At 42.2% G+C, this 18,258-nt stretch overlaps 1 protein-coding gene across 1 annotated transcript; it reads right to left on the bottom strand.

The window, feature by feature from the left end:
- Positions 1-45: 45 nt before the first annotated feature.
- LOC110977023 (Na(+)/citrate cotransporter-like) lies at positions 46-17,404 on the bottom strand. Its single transcript, XM_022230783.2, has 15 exons — positions 17,239-17,404; positions 14,102-14,183; positions 9,623-9,822; positions 7,776-8,041; positions 5,803-5,932; positions 5,326-5,441; positions 4,964-5,137; positions 4,286-4,405; positions 4,043-4,129; positions 3,661-3,765; positions 3,163-3,260; positions 2,795-2,919; positions 2,385-2,546; positions 2,067-2,204; positions 46-1,607 (listed from the first exon to the last, which is right to left on the bottom strand). Exons 2-15 carry the CDS (start codon positions 14,163-14,165, stop codon positions 1,476-1,478), a joined length of 1,917 nt encoding a protein of 638 aa, XP_022086475.2. The 5' UTR covers positions 14,166-14,183; positions 17,239-17,404; the 3' UTR covers positions 46-1,475.
- Between the last annotated feature and the right edge of the window lie 854 nt (positions 17,405-18,258).

Here is an 18,258-nt window from a genome sequence, read left to right as displayed (position 1 = left end):
ATATCTATAAAGGTCGATATTTATGATATTGATGGATATCTGTAATTAGGTAATCAGGTTGGCATATTAATGGCTTTTAAAAATTTGATTCGTCCTTTATACTCAATACGTAGAGGTTATTAATTGCAGATCTGGCGAAGGTGAACGATAAACACTCTCAGCTAGGTCAATTGTATATTGAAATAATACGTATCACTATATAATAGTTAATTCATTTGAGTCATCATTGCCCTATAATTAATCTTCGTGATATACAACAGTTACAAATCCTTGATGTTATGATTGCGTGTCGTCATACCGTCGTCGTCATTATGGAGCCTACATGCAGGAAAATCACGGACTTGTCAAATCTTGTCGGCACTGACGAAAGTTCCCTTGCGGTTGAAGATACTACCTGAAGTCTGTAGTTGCTCAGGTTTCACTGTGCTTGATGGCATGTTCGCTTACTCTATGCTGAACCGTTACGTTTTCCTTACAAAGATCGATCGACGACGCACACTGATCTGTGCCTTAATGCTGCGGTCTAAAATACATGCTGTATAAGGTTAATCATTACTATGACTCTGGTATCTCAACCGATTACCGAGCTTGCATAGAATCTGCCAGATCGTTCAGTTGTAAATCTGACGATTAGACGAGGTAGTTGCCCATTGAAATATATAATGAGGTCATCCATGTCCCAGGGCTAAGGTAAAACGTACGTGTAAACCGTATGGATCGCAGCGATGTTGCCTGTGGAAAACAAAATCAAATCAATCGCCGACTTACCGCCAAGTATACATCCACAGTCGTATGTAGACATACACAAATCTAAAACTGAAGAACTGCTTTAAAGATAAAAATAAATTTCAAAGCTACACAGGGCTACATTTTGCTACGCAAAAAAATTACTTCGGTTTGCAAACGTTTTACAGTCAGATCTTAGTCTTAACACCTTAAGTTATTCAACAACAATGAATTTATCTGACGTGTACAATGCTTTCTGTGAAAGGAGAAAAGTAAACACTCCCATTCATGAGAAAACCAGAATTACAGAATACAAATAGGAGTATAACAATACAATAAATTCTACGGATTGCCCTAAAGCTAGATCTCAAACCGGTATAATGCGTCCAGCACTGAAAGGAAAATCATTTCAACGACCATACCTATTACGAGTCGTTTGTTATTTCAATGGTGTATTTTAGGTGTGTAAATGTGATACTTAGGTTGTGTTGATTCGTATTTCATTCGTGTAACTGAAGTGTAATTGAAACCCTTAATATTATATAGACAGCCCCAATGGGCGTCTTTCCCACGCTCAATATCTGGTTACCAATTTGACCTGTTTAATGTTAAATTCAACGACTATGTTTCATTTTTTGTAATCAGTGGAGAAATAATTCATACAAATGTGAGCTCATAGTTGACATTATCCAGGATAGGTTGTCGTAGTCATTGAATCAGCAAACTTGTCTGGTCACGCCCTCTCATAACTAGGCTGCCGTGACGTTGACGTTAGCCCAATCGGGAAACGTGCCCACATCAAAGATCCACCTTCCCAATGTGTTGACGCTCGCGTTGGCAACTAAGATGCAGAGAATGTTCAGTACAAAACCCGTTTTCACCTGCGAGAGAGATTTAAAGAATTAAAAGCGGCGGAGAAGCTATGAAATGTCGTGCTATCATTTTCTTCACTGCTTTTTTTCCCGTTACTGATAGCTATATACATCTAAAGATTTCAATTTCTAACAAGCCTTATTTTATTTTTGGAGAACAGCCTCTCTGTTTGTGTGAACTTGAAGAAAACTAGGTACAAACAACACAAGAGGAAACGTGTTTACAAGTGCTACCCGTGCGAATGGCCTTAAAACAATCTAGTAAAAGTAAAACCTCCTATACATAACGGGTAAATAAATGTGCATTAAGGTGAATGACAGCAAGGATATGAACTGAACAATTTAAAGACTTCATTTTAACATCCTTGCTCTCTATACGTAGTTAACAGTACTTGTGTTCAAAATCTCTCCGTATTAAACTAATTGTGCACAAAATGAGTGTTGTCTTCAACTTTGAGGCTTGGTTACCATGTCCATGACAGTGATTTGCTCATAGGCGAAGGCGACAGCATTAGGGGGCGTGGCGACTGGCAGCATGAAGGCGAAGGAGCTGGTCACGGTGGCAGGTAGCATCAGGAACAGTGGATTGACGCCGATATTTGTCCCCTTAACAAGAATGATCATAGCATCAATTTAACCCGACTATATCCGCAGACACCCAGATCTAAGGCCTATTACACGCAGTTATTACAACGTGCTACAATATCAATTCTTAAATAAAAGTTAACCTAATGAAACACCCAAAGTCTGGCTTTCGACTCAAGCTTACCAAATTGCTGAACTTACCAAACTAGCGAGTATGGGAAGGAAGACAGTTACTGTAGCGGTGTTGCTGGTGATTTCAGTGAAGGCAGCGATAATGACGGTCACTACAAACACGACAGCAAATGGGGGGAGACCATCCAGCGCAGTGAACTGCTCACCTATCAAAGCTGACAGACCTGACACCTGGTTGATGACGGAATGATTTTAAATATACAGTCGATTAAACTCAAGAGGACCGTCTTTTCACTTGCAGCCTTTTTGTCAGTCAGGGATCAATGTACTAGAGAGAGAATTTCCTTTAGTTGCCATGCTTTGTGCATTATTGTTTGAATACGAAACTGTGTCGAGGGGAAACATCTATCAGAAATTAGCAGTCACGAGCGGGCGGTATGCTCATTATATAATAATGAAGGTTTGGTGTATTTCCTGACCTTGCAGGCTTCAGCCAGTGCCAAGCTTCCACCGAAAAGGATGACCACCAGCCAGGGCATCTTTTGTTGAACGATCGACCACTCGAGAAGGGCCGGGCATGGACCCGTTTCTTCCTTCAAATCCTCTACAATGGAAAGCAGACATTTTAACTCCGGTTCAGAATCCCTAGGCCAATACGATACCACTCCAAAGACCAATGGGCACATCTTTATGATTATTCAAAAGTGCCCTATACCATTTCGATTTCTAAAAGAAAAATATAGAGAGTTCAGGGAAATTGATGATCAGTGATGAATGATCTTTGTGAGTGTTTTTCTCTGGGTGGCAAGAACAAAACAAATAAGAAATAGCTCGCCACAGCACTGACCTTTCGAGCTCCGGCCACACAAGAATTTGGGCATCCGGGACGGAAACAAGAAGAGTAGGAAGGCGACAAATATCGCTGCGGTCGAGTCGGTCACGTATCTGAAGGACAGAAATTTACAGACTGGGCAGTTGAATTGGTCGTTTGCCCTCAACTCAGATTGGCTTTGTTGTTCACTAAAACAACTTGTAGTTATCAAATCATTCAAATTGGTGAATGGTATCCTTCTACAGTGGGATTACTGCTGCATCATCGCTGTACTGATCACTGTATAAACGACGTTTGCAGTCTCCCCTTTATAGTCTACTGCTTGAAGCTATAAGGATGTTTTGTATGGTTTGTGCACAAGATTTTTTTACGAGAAAAAACCTTTTGGGGCTTTACATGGCAGTTATCTTGGAGGTCAGTTCGACACGGACATGCATGAATACGCCTTTTGTGCATGTCAGGGTGGAACGAAAGTACTGGCTGCAACTCAAAAACTCTACACAATATACATACCCCTCTGGGAAGAGCACAGACCAGCCAGTCACAAAGCCTGGTTTACGGCTTATCCACAGCACAACTAGCAAGATAAAGTGGGCAAGAACACCCTTCTCGGCAAACCTGTCCGGAAATATATACAGGTGTGAAAAGTCGAGATTTGCAAGGACCTCTGGCAATCAATCAAGACGATCAATGGTCAAGAGGAAAGGGAAAGAAGATTGACAGTAAGTTGGGGGAGTTGGTAGGGTATACCAAGTCACGGGTATTATTGAAGAGTTTCCCAAACAATCTAGGTAAGCAGCTCTTGAAAAATATAGTGCTCATTGTAACACCTTCGTTATGATGATGCCGTGAAAATAAGGTGTACGACGAAGAAAAAGTGGGTTTAATTTCTTACGACATTGGCCCAAGGTCCTTGTAGGCCTGACGGATGACTCTGGCGGCGCCCTTGTGGTCGAGTTCCTGGCGTTGCTTCTTGAGGCACCTTACGTGAATTCAAATTATGGAATAAAGTTCAAATGACAACATCAAATAATATTCAAATCGCCAAGATGTACGAATAAACCAACCCTCTATATTTCAGTGGCTATTGCGGCATAGATGCTTTATTTCCAAACGTTGGTCTCCCAGCAGCACTGACCAGCGATCCACGTAAACAATCTGCATCCAGATCCAGGTCAGAAGCAGGCAGAGCAGCATACCAGGCGTGGCATACATCATCCACTCACCGAAGTTGACCTCAGCCTCAGACCCGAACAAACTGTGGAATGCACAACCACCAAGACTGTCACGCGCATATCGCCGCTGTAATTTGAAAAAAAATGCTTCATGTACTCAAACCTAAAGTGGCATGCGAACTTTATAACCGATTTGCATCGTTGTTTTTGTTTTTTTTTTCTTTTTTTTTTCCTTCCGCTGGTTTCTTCTGCGGCAACCTGATAATGCCTAACCGGGGGAACCAACCACGCTGCAAGCATAATGTCAGAGATCACATATTATAGCCAGCTGCCCCAGAACTTTGTCATATTGTAGTTTTTCGCTTTACCTTATCGAATGTAAACCTCCATACTCGTACCTGCAAACACATTACTGTAAAATACATTAAATGTTAATATTGAAAGTAGTTTTTTTGCCAAACTAGTTCAAAGATTTAATAAAAAGACATCATAATAACGATAGTGAAGCAGCAACAATTCAGTTTCCTTTACAAAATGCATAAAATCGCTTGCGTTTACTTTTGGATATCAGCTTTTGTCACGTGAGCAATGAAGAATTCACGTGAATATCTGGTACAACATTTTGCTGGGGATCCACTCGCCTACTAACTTGACCGGCCAGTACAAGGTTTGGAGCCGTGCCTGTCAGCGTGGCTGTACCGCCGATGCTTGCTGCATAGGGTACGCACAGTAGGATGCCTTTGCAAATGAAATTATAGCGAGATTCTTGCTCGTCATCTATATTGGTACCGGTATCCTGAGGCTGCACGTCAGTTCTAAAAGGCGAGAGAGAGAAAATGAAAAATTCTGTAAAGAGAGTGTGGCATTCGACTAGAAACCAAAGCAATCCCATTTCAATGTCGCAAATCGCTTTCCATTTTCCCGACTCGAAAATCCTAAACAATGACGTACGCAGGCCTACATGTATCACTTCTGACCTGAAACTTTCAACCTTATGACCTACCTTCCCCTAACCCGAACCTCCTCCATGGCAATGGCTTCCTCTCCTTCCTTCTCTTTGTGGGCCCGCCCACTTCTGGTATTACTATCACTGCGGCCCTGGTTGGCATTTTCGTCTTTCTGCAGTAGATATGAATATAGTTGAAAAAAGGATATACTAGGCACTGCATGTTATACGAAAATTGTCCTGATAAATATTTGAGAAATGTACATAATATCCTCATCCACTCTAGCATAAGTTTCTGAACGCATGTAGATCTAAGCTGGGGAGTCGGAGAATGTATTTGATAATGGAAACCTGAACAATCCACGAGCGTCTACCCAGCGACATACATTGTGGTGTGTCGTTGATCTCACAGGCGTATCGCAGTGCGAACATGAGGTGCGAGTCATTCCCCGTAGTTTGTAAATTTTGGGAATTAATATTTCTTAGGGAAGGCTTCATTTTGATTTATTTAATGGCAAAGACCAGTTCTAGTACCTGTTTGACGTTATCCTTTTTCAGTTGCTGTAGCACAGCTTGTGCAATCGGCAACATCATGGCAGTGGTGGCGGTGTTAATAATCCACATGGACAGGAACGCGGTAATGAGCATGAAACCTAACATCATCCTACAAATAAAATATCGCAAAGCATTATCAATTAAATTGAATTCTTTGAAGGAGACCAAGAAATAATGTTGAAATTTATTAATGTAAATGTACATGGTATTTTAAAATAGCATCCATGTCCATGGTTGGTGTCAAACAAACGCCAGTGCTTGATATCATGACTAGTTTTGATTGGCAAAAAATTCTGAGGATCTGAATCAGAGCGAAAAACGACCCCCAATAACACGTGCATGCGGTTGACCTGTCGGATAGGGTCCCTTCGATGTTTAAACCAATTTGTGGGGCCTGTGCATCTCCGGCTACAACATCTTCGGTCACGAGGATTGGGAGACTTCTCGCCCACAGGCAGTCCACGTGGTCTGTCAACCGGATGACTGGGGTGCGAGTGGAGTCCGGACAGGAAGACTACCTCTTTACCCACCAGTAGAGAGTTTGGAAGTCATTCACATCACTGACAAGGGAAACGTCACCATCGAGCAGAAAGTAGATCTGATGCTTGATCGACCAGACACCCTGCCAAACCTTCTCAGAACTAAGATCTGCCCTCCAACTCCGCAGATAGCCGGCAATGAGATCCTGCTGGCTCTTGGCAAACCTGAGAGCGAACTCTAGGTGGAAGAGGTCACCCAGATGATCCACATCGGAGAGGAGCTCAACGGCTTACTGGCTGAAGTCAAAAACATGTCGCGCCAGATGGACCATCTCATCTTGGAGCAGGAGCGAAGAAACGACTACGCCAAACTCCAGCGTGACACGCGGCATCTAAGCTTCAAAAGCCCGGCCAGGGACTCAACTGTCGTCTGGCTGAGGACGATGACTTCAAGGGGACGATGACAAGAAGGACGACAAGGAGGGAAGGCGTACTGACGAGAGACCTATGGCTGCGCGCTCATGCTAACTTACCAATGTGGTGTTGGCTATAGACCAAAAATTTCCAACTCCATCCTATGAGCAATTCACGGTCACTGTAGCCAGGATGGAGGCCGTCCATCCTGCGCTGAACCTCGGAATTAATTGAACCTCAGCGGTTCCCATCTTGGCGGTACGACTTCAAGATCGGGCCGACCGAACAACAAAGAAGTCTTGGAGAGGAGCTAACATCTCGTGTTTAGCGTCAGATTCTATGACTAGTCTTGACTGTTTCCTTACTGAATGGAGATCATTTTTCCATTAAACAGTATTCCCGATTCCTCGGGTCTGAAGAGGCCAGGGCGCGACATAACCATATATCACGGTGTTTCTGTCGTGCCCGTTTATCTCCTCTTCATTTCGGCTCTGTCTACTTACAACTGCAGGATTCCATCTCGAATGTGAGAGATTGATTTCCCCTCAAGCTTTACTACTTTCACTGTTTCGGTTTTTAAAGCGTCATTAAATGAAACATGTCAGCATTGCAGCTTAGGTTTTGCTTCATTGTGTACAATTTGTTAGGTGTTGCTCTGAAGACTTTGTTCAAGCGGAAACTGTTACTCTGAAAATTTTGCTTCAGAGAAAAGGTAAACCGCCTGACGATACACCAGCTAAGGATTTTAATAAAGTAGAAATTTGAAAAGGAAGATCGCTAGCCTGTCACACTGGCGAATCGTATTAAAGATCAGAACGGTGTAATCGGAAAACTAGAGAAAGCATTATAATACTTGAAGTACTTATTAAATTGTTTACGGTAGCAATTGTCCACTTACGCGGACAATGCAGAGAGCGCACCATATTTTGAGCACTCTTTCCACTTTTGAGCATGATCGCAAAATAAAAATAATACATGAAAGGTTACTTATTGAAGGAAATTTCTGATTCCATTCCCCCTCAACAGCCAGCCCTGTTTCCTACGCATTCTCGTTCTCACCATCTTGGCTTGGATCCCATCAACATCAGAGCAGCCAGAGCAATTCTTCGGTGGAGATTGTTATGCTCGATGGCCATAGCTACAATCAGGCCGCCGAGGAAGAGTATAATGACGTTTTGGGAGTAGTTGACTGCGACATCCTTGGCCGGCATGATACCGAAGAGCGGGAAGAGGACGAGGGGTAAGAGAGACGTCACGGCCAAAGAGATCGCCTCCGTGCACCAGAAGATGGCCATGATCAGGATGCTATAGGCCGTGTAGCCGATCTATGGGCAACAACAGCATAAACTGAGGTACAATTTCTTTCCGCCAAAGATTCAGTGAAGATCTACCAAAGGTAATTTCCATCCCGTGACCAATCATATTTTCAACGCACTCTTACAGATACATTTTCGTGACATCCAATACAACTTTCAAACTGTAAAATTTTGCCATTACTTTTGCTTACGTCTCTTCACTGTTTCTGATTGTTGCCCCGGAAAGGTAAAGATAAATTGAGCAGTATTTGAGTCATCTGATAGAAAAAACCCCACAAATATCATGTAAACTGTTATTGTAAAAACTTTCTCAGGAAAATGTAAGTTTTTGTTGAGTTTATTTGCTCAAGGAATGGCAATATCAACCTGTTTCATGTTTGTCACTCTGAGGAGACATACCGTGTCGTACGTTATTCCTTAATTCTCCTTAAATTCCGGTTTAAGATAACTTAAAGAAATGAAACGCCATAGATTTTAACATATTTCTCAACTGTTACACCTGTAGCATCCATGTTTTAAAAGATAAATTGCTTTTCTCTATAAGAGTGGTATTTTAGATTACCTGAAAAACATGAGGTGACACAGTTATGTGCATGTCCCACCAGGACCCCTAATATAAGATGGACATTTTTATCACTAGATCCTGACTCTTTTAACAGCGAACAAGCAAATACCATTAAGCTTTTCTCTATAAGAGTGGTATTTTAGATTACCTGAAAAACATGAGGTGACACAGTTATGTGCATGTCCCACCAGGACCCCTAATATAAGATGGACATTTTTATCACTAGATCCTGACTCTTTTAACAGCGAACAAGCAAATACCATTAAACTGTGTAAACTATATCTCCACAATTATGCAAATATCAGTAAAATTGTTAGTGTTCATCTCTTGACTCTCAACACTGTTAAAGAAAGAGGTGATTTGGGTTATGTGCAAATGCATCTGTTGGTGTGGACAGACCCGATAAATGAATATCCGAACTAACTTTTTACAAGATATAGTGTAATGCGACAACCAGAATTAGAAGCCATATTGTTGTGGCACGGTGCTCGTTCACTCGTGCGCGTTACATGTCTCTTCAACCAATAGGGTGTCGCTATTTGCAAAGGCACGCGCGCGTCAAGCTGAAAAATGTGTTTGTGAGTGAAGTGGCACCGCTGCTAGGGCATCTAATTGGATTTGTGTAAAATGTAGTTGTTGGACATGGTAGGAAAACATCTAACAAATACAGGTACCCGTGGTTTCTAATGACAAGAGAAAAATAAAATCGTTAGAGGTAGCGATTAATTTCCCAAGTTTCAAAGACTGTCTTTAGTGACGCACCACTGAACTGTATTTAAGCAAACACGGCTCGCTGTGGTCCGCAGTCTATCATGGGCTGTAAGGATACTCGCAAAATTGTACTTCAGTATAAGGAAAGGGTGGGAGCTGAGTTGCCTTTGTGCGACGAAATCTTCCCAAACTGAGAAAATTACGAAGAGATAAAGCAAGATTGATTACACGCTCAAAGTCGACAACATTTTTCGGCAAGTATTTGCAGAAAAAAAATCAGCATGTTATCCAATAGCTATAACAACAAAACCTACCGGCTCGTTAAAAACGATTGGTATTGGGCACAGGATGAGAGGCACCAGGAACACGATGAAATATCGTCGGTTTCTCCAGATCAGAGCTCGCCGGCTTGGTGCGGGGAGCGGGAGCTTTCCTGGCCCATCCACCTCCTGCTCCTCCGCTGGGCCGATTACTTCCTCCCAGCTCGGTGGAGGGTCGACGCTAGAAGTAGCATCTGTAAATCAACATGACAAGTGACTCCAGCGGCTTATCCAGGTTGAAACGGGGGGAGGCAATTTTTTCTTTCTCTCTTTTGTGAAAGTGCTGTGTACTTTGTTTGTGGACTTCAAGCATGGGTGTAAATTCGGGGGGGGGCTTTTAAATCCCCCCACACTGTTTTGTGATGAGCAAAAAAATTAAAGCAGATTGTGAGGAAATGGTTAGGATTTATAACGACTAAAATGTTTTTAATAAAAACGGAAAACAATTTTAAAAAGCCATAAATATGCCATTCTGATGTAAGATTCTGCATGAATTTGATACAGATGTACATCTTTATATAGTAAACCTGGCTTGCCTCTATATGTTGTATATGGTGTAGCCCCTACCCCCTTACTTTTCAAATTTCCATGACCAGGCAAGTCACCCCCTCACCTCTCCCCGTCCCCCCCCCCCATTTCCAGCATAGATTTACGCCACTGCCTTAAAACCAACTCTCTTGCCACTAGCCTTGCTAAAGGCGGTCTCAGCGGGTTTTTTTTGTCAAGGGAAATTATTGGGCCACACGCACGGGACCCACGGCAAACGAGCCACTCTGTACTATCCGGTTTGCCAACCCCTGCGTAAGGTACAAGGATTAGGCCTACATGTACTTGTTACACCACCGTCACAGATAATAGTGAATTTCTAGTGGTCACAAATTGATCACGTGATATGCCACAGGCACAAATGTATCATTTACGATCGAGTGCATTGGCGATATTGCTACGTGTCAAAAATAACAGATAGTGGCGTTAACCGTAAATAAGGCTTGAAGCTTTGCATAGTGGAGATACACGAGAGGGCTTGCGGTAACACCGTGTGGATCTCCGCTTTTGGAAGAAGTATAATTCTGATATGAACCGGTGAGTGAGCGTGTACTCAAGGTTTCGACCAGTGTACTCTGGTCGTCCTCTCTCCACTACCAGAGGACGACCAGACCACACTGGTAGAAACGTTGAATACACACTCAACGGTTTTTATCAGAACAATACCTCTTCAAAACGAAATTTATCCACATGGTGTTACCAAAAGCCCTCTCTTTGTTGTTAACGGTGTCGTGTCCATTGCGTTGTAATTGTGCAACCTCAGGTACAGAGGACAGATAACTGCGCTGGTACTTAGAAGCTCTCTGTGAGTTCGCATGTGCTACTCTCTATACTCAGCCCATGGGATTTATATAACTATTTCTATGATGCCTCCTGATGGCATATCTTATTGTAAAAATCCCGTGGGATCACAAAATATTAACGAGCTTTCGCGCAGAAATAAAACCATTTGGTGGAATGTACCTTTAATATGACCTCCGCGAGGGCCGGTTTCGCAGTAAAAATGGCTCAAAACGAAGAAAATCTTTCCCAAATAGAAAAACCAATTCCAAAAATCGAATATATTTTCTTGTTTTTCTGAAGAAGGATAATACAGTTTGTCCGTTGCCACTGAATGCGGCAGTGTTTTGTGCGCAATGACAATTTTATTCAGTAAACAAACGGAGAAATCAAACATACTCTACAAATCTGCGGGACACAGAGAAGAAAAACTAAAAGAAAGAGGACGAGCAGACGGAGTTGTTGCTAATTTTTATTTCCCCGGCGTCCGGGGGAGCTTTTTAGGAAGAAAAATGGGGGGATATCAGGCCCTCTTCCAGTCATTATAGGACAGAATAGTCAATAAGCTCCTTCAAAGAGACTCGGTGTGTATTCCGCTAATCTTTGGCTATAATCGTAACTGTTTTGACAACTTCCAAAGACAAAGTTGTTCATTTTCTCCCCCGGTAGAGCACTAAACAGTGAACAGGGCGCCCCCTTTTAGTCTGTTGCTATGGGCGCCGCCATCTTGTCTTTACGGGTTGCACAACACCAAATACGCGCCTGTAGAAAACAGCGCAAAATCGGACCGAAATAGCGTCGCCTGTTGACTCTCGTGAAGAGGTTGGCCTCCGTTTTTCACTGGAAATTCAAGATTATGGCCAGAAGACGACTTTTCGTTTCAATTTCGTGGGGGTTAGACAGGAATATTTTTTTATTCGCCTTTGAACGAAGATACCCCCAAAATAGCAGCAAAACTAAGCGCTCATTTCTGAATGTATAGCCGTCCGCCTCTATCCAAAATAGGTAGACATTCTGTGAAAGAAATACCCCGAACTGGAAACTATCAGTCCCAAATTCGGGATTTATAGAAATATTTCTATGATGTCTCCTGATTAAGGCCTGTCCTATTGTTAAAATCCCGTGGGACATAAAATATTAATGAGCTTGTGAGCAGAAATACAACCATTTGGTGGAATGCACCCCACAGAGTTTGCAACAACGCGTTCACAAAATCTGTTGACCCAATGCGCCTTGGAGAGATTTCACGTATTTTGATTGGTCAACGCATGGCAAACTGTTGGAGGCGCGCTATTGTGAAACACCCGTATTGGACAATTTACACAAAGAATATTCCACAAAATGGACGGGGTGATCTGGAAAATGAAAAAAACATTCTTGAACAAATTCGCTGGAAATCCATCATTTATTAACTTCTTTTGACCCTAACTAAAAAGGTATTTATGGATGGGAATCAATATGTGCTTGGCCGGTCTTAAACTAACGTTTAAGAATGAATGCTGACAACGAACACTCATAATGCCATCGCCTGCGGCTTGGGCATTATAAACGTCCATTCCCCTTAGCCGGCGTGGCGGTCTCAGCTGTCTCCCGGTCTCAGCGGTCCCCCCTGACGTAGCCGGACAATTCAGCACGACACAAGCACGGTTTCGTTGGTCTTCCGTGCTGAGATGTCCGCATGACAGCGAAGTTACTACGTGTAAGCCAACGGTACGATACTATGAGCGGTGCTGTTATCTTTGGTGTAGTCCTTTACCGATGTACAGTTCACGTCACGTACCGTACAACGTGAAGCGTGCATGGACTGCACTGCTGTTCCCTACCTCCATGCTTAAACGGACGACTTTCTGCTTTTTGTTGTGCGCAGAGATGGTATGACGTATTTTTACCATATTTGGTAAAGGGGACCGCTGAGACCGGGAGACAGCTGAGACCGCCACACCGGTCCTAAACGCACGTTTTCCCTTAATAAAACAATATGCATAATTATATTACACAGATAAGACCGTTCTGGTGTAATCTATGGGCATGTTATATCAAAACAATTGTTGCCTACTGTGACGGGGTCCATGGGAAGTTGAACGCCCTCGGGGGCGAAGGGCACCTCCGGCTTCTCCTTGAGTGACACTCCTTGAGAGCGTCGTTCAACTTCACAAGCACGACGTTTGAACTCACACACACACGACGTTTGCAATTCACAAACACGACGTTTACAATTCACATGCACGACGCTTGCCTGTCCACTTTCCTACTGGTGGCCCACGACTGAATGTCATCAACAGCTGTTTCTAACCAAACTCCTGGCCCAGATATAACCTCGGGACCTTCTGGCTGGCCCCGCCACGCATAATACATCTGCACTTGTAGGTTTGGTTCGGCATGGAGGGGCAGGGCCTATGAAAAGGCTAGAGAAAGCTGTTCTGTCTATGGCTTATACCATGTGTCCTTTTTCAACTTGTACATGTACAGTACATGTAGGTATTACCATTTGTATTTTGAGTAGCTCTGGTTGGTGGTGCTGGGGGTAAAATAGGGAAAATTGGGGTGGGAGCAGGTGCGGAGGGGGAGGGTGGATTTCTACATGTGTTAATAATTATTAGCATTATTAGTGTAAATTGATAGAGAGTGCTTACACTTTTTACACGAACATTTTTCACATGTCCAGGGGACTTCCATTCATTTATTCAGACCATTAGAGACAGAATTGTGTCCGCCAAACACAGTACATGTATTTAGATACATGTACAAGTATAGTAAGCCCCGACGGCTCGGAGGGTTGAAAAATAAAATAAAAAACAATTGGAACATGTCTCCAGGGGAACTCCCCCGCTGCACTGGACACGCCAATGAGCAACTCGGTGGGCCCTTCAGTTTGGTCAGGTAATTTGGTTATGTATCTGGATTAGTACTTGGACCTCGTAAGTACACTTAATTTGCGCTGTTTGCTCATTTTACATCTGGTGTGTACAGTACATTTAGGCTGAAATGTTCGGAACTCTTTCTGGATGTTGAGAAGAACTGATTTGGGACACTTTCTGAATGCAACTTTGGCCAACTTACCTGCGGTTCCACGAGAGTGCAACTTTACAGCAACCGTGAATTATTTCCCAATCGTTGTGGTATAAAGTAACTTGTCAATAAACCTACCTGTGTCGAAAGTATGGAGGGCAACAGGTGCATATGCCACACAAGATTTGGCGTCCATTGCCATCTTGTGCCTAGTAGAACTCTGGAGGGTGCCGATGAGAGAGAATTGGGTTATTCAGCAGAAGCCGTCAGCCCAAAAGCATTGAGGTATTATCATGGAAAGTAGAAACAGCTTTGTGAACTCAGGTCAAGGCCTACGGGGAAGTCACATGCATTTGACATAATTATGTACCGTAAGTTTGGCTTAACACGGTGCTCGTGTGTATGTAGTATCAAGGATCTATTACCCATATGGAACTAGTGAAGTTGGCCTATGTACCACACTCATCTGGACGCCCCTCATGACTTATGGGGGCGGCCAAAGTTTGCAAGAAAGTTTCCCCTTCAGTTGGTTAACTGGGCTTAGATTTCACATCAAATTCGTTAAAAATACATTTTTTTCTCATTAGAATTAATTTCCATTCACTTTTCAGTCTTACTCGGATAATTATGATTGTGACTTCTTCTTTATACTTTGCACAGACAGCCTGCATTTAGGAAACACGCAGTGTGACGTAAAAGAAAAGACCCTTTTAGGAACGAAACATATTAAATATGATAGGGCAAAAGAAAGGACGAATCAAACATAAACAGGACGAATCAAATATAGGACGGCAAAAGTTTGTGAAAGGAAACCAACCAACGTCTATCCAAAACAAGATGTTGCATTATATATCTCTCTCTCTGATGACACTACGTTGTAAATGTAGAACTGAGCAATTTGCATGTAATATACTCGTTGTACATAACTGAAGCGCAAACAAGTTTGCAAAGAAGACGACGCACATTTAGGGCCTAAAAGAGTGAAGCTGGCCGGATAATCGGCCCGATCGTCCAACCTCATAGTCAGCCGTGTATCATCATATTACAGAGGCCATTAAGCAACACAGCAGTTTTAACTTTGCTAAACAATAAGCTACTTGCGAGTTAAATTTGAATAAAATCTGGTACACTGTGTTATCTGATTGCATAAAAACGTAACAATTCGAATTCCCCAGACTAAAGACACTGCTGTTATACCTGGTGATCGGAGCAAGCTTTTGCACAGCGACCACCATCTCTGGAATGGACTGGTTCCTTTGTGCCCTTCTTATCCATTAAGAACAGTGTATTGTGCAAGGCGTCTCTTATGTAACTAAGCAAAAGCTTGCCCCGAATCATGAGGTATAGCAACGTGGGTTTAAGTATGGAGAACACATGTTGTTATGTTCACGTGAAGTTAAAGAACTCAGTGTTCAGATTTTGTTCAAATTTAACTCGAAAATGAATATATTTACTGCAACCCATGCACGTTTATTGCGTTCGTTATCAAAGTGTACGTGCGCAAGATCAACTTGAAGAAACTGAAAAAAATTAATAAATGATTCATGATAAATGGAAAATTCATTATGCATATTATGTTTCGGTAGCATTTGGGCGTAAACATTTTTGTCACTTTAAGACAGTGAGTATACCATATTATTATGATGATTTTCTACCGTAATTTAAGTTTAGGGAATAAAAATCGGGTTTTCTGGCAGGCCGTATCAGGATTTCGAGGATCTCATATCAGCTACTGTTATCGCCCTCAAGGGATTTTGTTATGAATTTGGCACAAAACCGCAGACAGGGCTTGACCTAGGCTTGACTAGGTAGCGAGTGGGCTTTGCCTATAGTTTTCCCAACACACGTCCAGTTTCAAAAACTGTGCTCAAAACTAGTGTAGCATTCCATTTTGACTAGTTATGAAACCACATTTCCCATCTTGATCGAGTCAAATCGGTGCTCGAACGCCCACGACAAGTTACGTTAACTCTTTGAGTTGTAGAGTCGTTTGTGTGGGCCACAACTTACTCAGCACGCAAGCGTGAAAGCCGCCTTGCAAGTGTATGAATAACACTATGCGATAGAAGGTGTTTCACGTGATATATCATGAACTGAAACTGAAGTATACGAAAAATTGATGCTTAATACACGCGATTCACAATAGCGCGCCTCCAAGAGTTTACAGCACGTTGGCCAATCACAACGCGCAAAATTTGTCGACCATTTCCAAACAATATTAAGAAATTTTGGTACCTTATTGTACATGTAGCTCTATAAAGCAATAATCTTTTTATTAACATTTGAAATGCTGTGTAATTGCCTCGAACATCTTGTAAAGCCTAAACCGTAACCCTAACCGGGTTAAGGAAAGTTTTGTTTTGTTTTTTGTGAGTTGGTACTCAGATCAGTCGACCTTTCAGATTCAAAAATGGAAAAAATAGTTTGTATTTGTAAAAAACTGGGATCCACCGAAAAATAATTTACTGATATTAAAATACTATTCTCTGTCTTCCTCTAAATTTGTTCTTTAGAAGCTGTGCACCAGCTTATACAAAAGGCCTCCATTAGGTTGCGTTCAAGCTTTTTTATTTGTTTTGTTTTTCAATTCATTCCATTCAATCAATATGTACTTTTCTATGAGAGTAGACTACACTTCAAAACTCAATGGAAGCTTCCTTTAATTAAAGCCACGCTTATCGAATTTTTCAAGTCGAGTTTCCCCAGCAAGACACATAAAAATATATTGCCTTCGGACTAGTACAATGTAAACGTACTCAATGTACATGTACTGTGCATTGTTGTGCAGTGAATGTAATCCCAACCACAGTGCACACACACTATGCACAATGTTCGACTTTGTGTACGGATGAAATAAGACAGGTCACAGGTTGGTGGCGCGTGGCGGTTGTGGAAAAGTAGATGTGTGTTATCGGATGGATGGCGCAATTGATAGTAAATAAGGACGCCTTACTTTGGGTAAAAATTCACATTGAAATCCGAGTTGCAGAGAGGGCCAGATTTTTAAAAGAGAAATTTGCCCTATGCGGCCACTCGTCCCCAGGTGCAACGGTGGTATTCATGGGTTCAAATTGATAAGGGGTCGAGGTTGGTAATTGCGCCCTCTATCGGAACATCAGGAAAAGGCGAACAAAACGCGAGCATTTTCGCGTTTTTATACCCTTATTTTTCACATTAAATAGCACAACATCAGGATTGCAACAGACAAAATATTGATTCATAGTATGTAGGGTATTTATTATAGTAAAAAAGTAAGTTGCTACTCTGCAACGAACCTGTATGCTAGGCGTATGATTTCTGGCCCACGGTCTATCAGTGATTGGCGCTGATTCGCAGTGGTTACTGTACTTCCTGCATAAGTTCGGATAGGGCAGGGAGTGAGGACGTACTGCACTCACCACGGGGACGAGGCTTGTTCGGAACCCCTGTAGTCTGGATACCAGACCCTATGATTCTGACTACCCGACAAAATTAAATAAAAATGAATTCCCATAGACAGCAATGATAAATCCCCATACTTCACAAATACTTTAAAAATACTCACAAGTCTCACAGGTGTTTAGGCTGCGTAAAAAATGATATTCCACATATCCTCTTTTATTTTTCTTTCAATTTTTAGTGGGTTGAGCAGTGAATTTTTGAGAAATTCTCACGCAAAGCAGACCACCCCTACAATGAAGAAAATTTTAATACCCGGGAAAGTAGCCATTTTGAAAATGCATCCCTCTGCAAAATGGCTCAAATGGTGCCACTTTCGGACCTGATTGCATTCGAATTGCTCAGAATTGGAAGCCCTCAGTCCGGCCCAAATTAAGGTTCAGTGTCATTTTTCTTCAGTTCCCCAGTTCCATGGCTCTCAGGACCCTCTAATATAGAATATTTTGAGTGTTTAATTTTATTTATGAGCTCGGTGGACATATTTCTAGCCTAAATACGAGGGTGCACCCTCAAGGGTCCGGTATCGCCCAATGTCACGTGACCAGGACTGGAGGAATTCCAGTTTTCCGGAAACAGCCGAAATATTCCGAATTCGTCCCGTCTACATTCTGCATGTTTTGATGGTACCGTTGATGTTCGGTTATTCCCGGTCGGGTATATGGGCTTGTTGAACGAGTAAACCATGACAATCATGCATTGGCATTTAACAACAAAGTTACAAACAACTCACTTATTGATGGGTGTGTCCGAGGAAAGAATGTTGCTGTACAAGAATTGATCAACTAAAAGAATTTCAAAATGCTTATGTATGATTTTGAATTTTCTGAGATTTTTTCAAGTTCGCCTCATTACTATAA

The sequence above is a fragment of the Acanthaster planci genome, unplaced genomic scaffold (genome assembly GCF_054643075.1).
Source record: "Acanthaster planci isolate LZ-2023a unplaced genomic scaffold, COTS_SCS Contig22, whole genome shotgun sequence".
In the NCBI taxonomy this organism is placed as follows: Eukaryota; Metazoa; Echinodermata; class Asteroidea; order Valvatida; family Acanthasteridae; genus Acanthaster; species Acanthaster planci.
Note: the sequence above shows the minus strand (reverse complement) of the source record. Positions and strands in the feature narration are given on the sequence as shown.

What these genes read in the sequence shown, in the direction of transcription:
- LOC110977023 (XM_022230783.2), bottom strand. Translation starts at nt 14,165, where the DNA reads ATGGCAATGGACGCCAAATCTTGTGTGGCATATGCACCTGTTGCCCTC. An exon ending in AAAAGGATAACGTCAAACAG is followed by an intron (nt 5,442 to 5,802) that starts GTACTAGAACTG and finishes TATCTACTGCAG; the next exon opens with AAAGACGAAAATGCCAACCA. An exon ending in ATTGTTTACGTGGATCGCTG is followed by an intron (nt 4,130 to 4,285) that starts GTCAGTGCTGCT and finishes AATTCACGTAAG; the next exon opens with GTGCCTCAAGAAGCAACGCC.